A 5,794-nucleotide genomic window follows, 5' to 3' on the forward strand; every position below is an offset into this window, starting at 1 on the left:
CAGCTGTACAGGGCGCCCTCCGTCCTTCTCCTGGGGGGCGGCCTGCTCAGAGTGTGGGTCGGGGTCCCCTGAGGGGTGCCCGCGGCTGAGGCAGCCTCCTCCCAGTTCTCAGTCTCCAGCGGGCTCTCTCGCTGCCCATCTTTGCCCAGAGGCGGGTCCGCCGGGGCTGGCGCTGAGGGTTTGATCTGCTGTGGTTTTCTGGGCTCTGATCCATCGGCAGAGGGTCTGGGTTCTTCGCAAGCACCTGAGAAAGGCAGAGATGCACAAAGGAGGAGCGTCTTCCAGGGAAAGTCCTTTAAACTACACGCACAATAGCTCTAGCCCGTTTGGCTCAGTGGACAGAGCGTCAGCCTGTGGACCAAAAGGTCCGGGTTCCATTCCGGTCGAGGGCACGTACCTCAGTTGCAGGACCCTGGTCAGGGCACGTGCAGGAGGCAACCAATCGATGTGTTTCTCTCACATCAATGTTTCTCTGTTTTTTCCCCCTCCCTCCCACTCTCTCTCTAAAAGATCAATGGAAAAATATATGCCCTCGGGTATACTGAGCACCTAGTATAGGTAACCAAACCCCAAAGTATCTACACGAAAGAGGGGAGATGCTGTTGTCAAATGAAATCCATAGCTTAATGGTGCCCGAACAGAGTGAGCCCAATATGTCCTGGTATTCCTCTAGGACAGCGGTTCTCAACCTGTGGGTCTTGACCCCTTTGGGGGTCAAACGACCCTTTCACAGGGGTGGCCTAAGACCATCGGAAAACACATCTATAATTACGTATTGTTTTTGTGATTCATCACTATGCTTTAATGATGTTCCATTTGTAACAATGAAATTGGGGGTCACCACCACATGAGGAACTGTATTAAAGGGTCGCGGCATGAGGAAGGTTGAGAACCACTGGTCTAGGAGGAGGAGTGATGGGGATCAAAAGATTCTAAGAAAGAAGTAGGATGGCTTCTCGGATGACTCCCTCTGTCTGGACAGGCACAGATAACCCCACGTAATAAAAGCCTAATATGCTAAGTGTCCGGTCGACCGGTCGCTGTCCAACCAATCAAAGCGTAATATGCTAATGATATGCTAAGGCTGCTGGACCGCTTCTACAACACCCAGAAGCCGAGTGTGAAGCAAATTCTGTTTCTGAGGCACATACCTGGTTGGTCCACAAATAACGATGCCAACGGCATGGTTTTGTGATGTTTTATGAAGAGAGTTGACCAAGGACTGTTGCCATCCGAGAGAGGTCTTATTCTACGAGAGAAAGACACGTATTTTATTTCCTTCCTTCCTTCCTTCCTTCCTTCCTTCCTTCCTTCCTTCCTTCCTTCCTTCCTTTTTAATCCTCACCTGAAGATATTTTTTCCATTGATTTTTAGAGGAAGTGGAAGGAAGAGGAAGAGACAGAGAAACACCGATGTGAGAGAGAGACACATCGATCGGTTGCCTCCTGCATGCCACCGACCAGGGCTGGGCCAGGAGCCTGCAACCGAGGTACGTGCCCTTGACCAGGAATCGAACCCGGGACCCTTCAGTCCACAGGCCGATGCTCGACCACTGAGCCAAACCAGCTAGGGCAAGATGTTTATTTTAATGTAATAGAAACACATAGCCAATTAGGTGTTGAGGAGCTAACGAAGCACAAATAAAACCTTAAAAATCAGACAGATAATATGTCGGAGATTTAACGACGTAACTTTAAATAATAACGAATGAGTATGATAAACTCATCCTAGAAATGGAAATCATATCCAGATATCTCTACAGTACCCTAATTTTTAAACTTTTTATCTTAATTTACTTTTTAAATTTATCTTTATTGCTGAAAGTATTACACCGGTCCCCCTTTCTCCCCCCTACTGACTGCCTCCATCCCACTCCCACCTCCTCCCCAGGCCTTCACCACACTGCTGTCTGTGTCCATGGGTTAGGTCAGTGGTCGGCAAACTGCGGCTCAGCAAACCGCGGCTCGAGAGCCACATGCGGCTCTTTGGCCCCTTGAGTGTGGCTCTTCCACAAAATACCAACTTCTGTGCATGGGCCACGAAGTTTCCATCGCACTGTACGTGCGCACCCGCACGTGGTATTTTGTGGAAGAGCCACACTCAAGGGGCCAAAGAGCCAAGCACAAATAAAACCTTAAAAATCAGACAGAAAATATGTCGGAGATTTAACGACGTAACTTTAAATAATAACGAATGAGTATGATAAACTCATCCTAGAAATGGAAATCATATTCCAATATCTCTACAGTATCCTAATTTTTAAACTTTTTATCTTATTATTTATTTTTTAAATTTATCTTTATTGTTGAAAGTATTACACAGGTCCCCCTTTCCCCCCCTATCGACTCCCCCCTCCTGCTCCCACCTCCTCCCCAGCCTTCACCACACTGTGGTCTGTGTCCACGAGTTAGGTTATGCATCCACACATGTAAGCTCTCTGGTTAATATCTTCCCGTCCCCCTCGCCCCCTTCCCTCTGAGATTCGTCAGTCTGTTCTATGCTTCCATGTTTCTGGATCTATTTTGTTCATCAGTTTATTTTGTTCATTCTATTCCACATAGAAGTCTAATTTTTTTTTTTTTTTAAGTTAAGTCTGGCCAATGCCGTACTTGAGAGGGTGCTGCCATTTGTCGCAGTACCCACTGGGGCCACCAGGTGGCGCACACGTACCTTTCTTTGCAATCAGTTCTTTCTTTCATTTGGATCGAACTGGGTCCCCAGGTACAACCTCTCCTCTTGAAATTCCTTCTTACATCTTCAAACTCTTCTTGTCGGCAGACCGTGCTCCTTCCCCACGTTCTGTTGCTTTCATCCGAAGTCACTAAACAGGGAGCATCATTCACTCACCAAGTAAGAAACTTTAAAGTCAGAAGAATCAAATCATTTGTAAAAAAACAAACAAACAAACAAACAAAAACTACCTTGTTGAAAACACATAAACAATGAAGAAGTATAAAAATAAATGATTTCTTTCACTGGTGAGCTTTCTCTAATGAGAAAATTCGCAAAAAAATTGAAATAAATTAGAAGAAAAGGTACAAAATCTAGGCAAATTAGTAGCAAAGATTGGATTATTTATTTATCTATTTAACATTCTGTGACAGTTAGAATTTCACTGTATTTGGGGGGAAAATAAGAGCCAAGCCCGGCCGGGGTGGCTCAATGGTCGAGCATCAACCTAGGAACCAGGAGGTCACGGTTCAATTCCTGGTCAGGGCACATGCCCGGGTTGTGGGCTTCATCCCCAGTAGGGGGTGTGCAGGAGGCAGCCGATCAATGATTCTCTCTCATCATTGAAGTTTCTCTCTCTCTCTCTGTCCCTCTCTGAAATCAATAAAAGTATACTTTTTAAAATGTTATCAATGGAAGAAAACTAGATTTAGGAATGTAAGACTAAATTTTGTTTTCCCAATAGTTGTGACACCTATTCCGTGTCAAATGCTCAGTTACAACCAGTTGAACCAATGACAGAAAAAGACACAGGTCCTGGGGACGGGGTGGCACTCACGCTGTATGGCCCGGAGCCGTGGGATCACAGTGGGGCTGCTGGGCGGGCTGGACCCGCTGCTGTTCAGACTCCTCCGTTTGTCCAGGTTGGGAGAGGCCTGCACGGTGATTTTGTGCTGGAAATCTGTCAGACGGGAGAGAAAGAACTGAGATTTCCTGGTTTGAAGTTATTTTCACAGCCGCGTCTTCAGCACATAGCAATCCGAGCAAAAACTGCCAGAGAGCCCGGCTGTTGGGCTCAGGGGCTGAGCGTCCACCATGAACCAGGAGGTCACGGTTCGATTCCCGGTCGGGGCACATGCCCGGGTTGTGGGCTCGATCCTCAGTGTGGGGCGTGCAGGAGGCAGCCGATCCATGGTTCTCTCTCATCATGGATGTTTCTCTCTCTCCCTCTCCCTTCCTCTCTAAAATCAATAAAAGTATATTTTTTAAAAAAAGAATCATTAAAAAAAAAGAAAGTAAAAGTACTTTGTGGTCACAGCACTTTACAAATGGTAGGTACCATTACCTACCTGTAAGGGAGGGTAGGGGTCCCGACAGAGCTGTGCAAAGAACTATGGGAATATATGAAAGAAAGAGCAATAGTAGCAGATGGAAGGGGAGACTGTCTTAGTAAACTGGAAAAAAATGTATATATATTTAAAACTCAGACACAAGTAAGGGACATACTGGGTGTTCTGCCTTCGTCTTTGATTGATTTTCGAGTGACTGGGGTATTTTTACAGCTCAGGAGGGGCAGAGGTTAACGTGTAGAGTTCGTCTGGTGATGATGCAAATAGTTTCTGTCTGGCCAGAAAGACAATCCCAAAAGTTACGGTTTATTGCCTTTCCAGGCATTAACCAGGTTGGTATTTAACCCAGCAATCGAACCCTCACATTCCTTTACTAATGGCCCATAAAGGCCTGGTCCCGCTAACTCTATCGAACCAATTGGAATGGGTTCCCCCATTCACCAGTGAGTTGAGAAAAATCTCTGACACATGTCCATTTCTTATTTGCAGAACCATAGTTTACTTTATTACCTTAAAGAATCACCTAGTATTTGTGGGGGTTTTTAAAAATATATTTTGATTTCAGAGAAGAAGGGAGAGGGAGAGAGAGAGAGAAACATCCATGATGAGAGAATCATTGATCAGCTGCCTCCTGCACGCCCCACACTGAGGATGGAGACCACAACCCCGGCATGTGCCCTGACCGGGAATCGAACCATGACCTCCTGGTTCGTAGGTCAAAGCTCAACCCCTGAGCCACGTTGGTCGGGCTGTGTGCTATTTTCTATTCTGCTTGGCATCTCCTGACACGTGTAACCCCTTCATGTTCCCATCACAATGATTTAAGGACATTTTTAAAAGCTTCCCTAGATTTCCTGGCTCTTTTTTACACCTAACGCACTTTAAACCCTCAGACGGAAGTAATTAAACTATTTGATATATCTTGTCGAAGGTGCTGGCAGCATCTTCCCTGTCCCAAACGACCATGTGACACTAAAGATCCCCAGGAGGCAATAACCCTAACGATGAAATAGCAACAGCTGTCCCGGACTTTCTCCACGCCACTCGGGGTCCGTGCCATCAGCTGCACGGGAATTCTGCTTTGGTTTCACAAGGAGAAAATCCACTAACCCCTACAAGCAAGATTACCGGAGAGTTAAATACTCGCATGCTGCCCTGGCCGGTTTGGTTCAGTGGATAGAGCGTCGGCCTGCAGATTGAAGGGTCCCAGGTTCGATTCCTGGTCAGGACACATGTCTGGGTTGTAGGCTCGATCCCCAGTGTGGGGGCGTGCAGGAGGCAGCGGATCCATGATTTTCTCTCATCATTGATGTTTCTCTCTCTCTCTCTCTCTCTTTCTCTCTCCCTTCCTCTCTGAAATCAATACAAACATATTTAAAAAATAATAAAATACAGCCCTGGCCGGTTTGGCTCAGTGGATGGAGCGTCCACCTGTGGACTGAAGGGTCCCAGGTTCGATTCCAGTCAAGGGCATGTACCTTGTTTGCGGGGCACACCCCCCAGTGGGAGGTGTGCAGGAGGCAGCTGATCGATGTTTCTAACTCTCTACCCCTCTCCCTTCCTCTCTGTAAAAAAATCAATAAAATATATTTTAAAAAATATAATAAAACACATACTCGTGTGCCACACTCTGGTTCACGCGGCAGCTCGTGGCTGACGGCACGAGGACCACGCGCTGCGGGAAGCAACGGAAGATGCTCCATGTTTGGGGACCTCCTTCCCTCCCCATCGCTTCCCGGGGCCCAGGCCACACCGCCGAGCGAGCGGCTGGTCAC

General features: G+C 47.0%; 1 protein-coding gene across 1 annotated transcript in view; it reads right to left on the bottom strand.

Moving 5' to 3' along the window:
* Positions 1 to 5,794, bottom strand: part of LOC102259842 (mitogen-activated protein kinase kinase kinase MLK4) — a 32,205-nt gene that overhangs the window by 1,610 nt on the left and 24,801 nt on the right. Inside the window, exons 6-9 of the mRNA XM_014535894.1 lie at positions 3,509 to 3,675; positions 2,671 to 2,821; positions 1,152 to 1,249; positions 5 to 244 (exon numbers count right to left, since the gene is read on the bottom strand). Coding sequence (XP_014391380.1) covers positions 5 to 244; positions 1,152 to 1,249; positions 2,671 to 2,821; positions 3,509 to 3,675 — 656 coding nt within the window. The remainder of the gene's footprint in view (positions 1 to 4; positions 245 to 1,151; positions 1,250 to 2,670; positions 2,822 to 3,508; positions 3,676 to 5,794) is intronic.

The sequence above is a fragment of the Myotis brandtii genome, unplaced genomic scaffold, assembly GCF_000412655.1.
Source record: "Myotis brandtii unplaced genomic scaffold, ASM41265v1 scaffold1026, whole genome shotgun sequence".
Classification (NCBI taxonomy): Eukaryota; Metazoa; Chordata; class Mammalia; order Chiroptera; family Vespertilionidae; genus Myotis; species Myotis brandtii.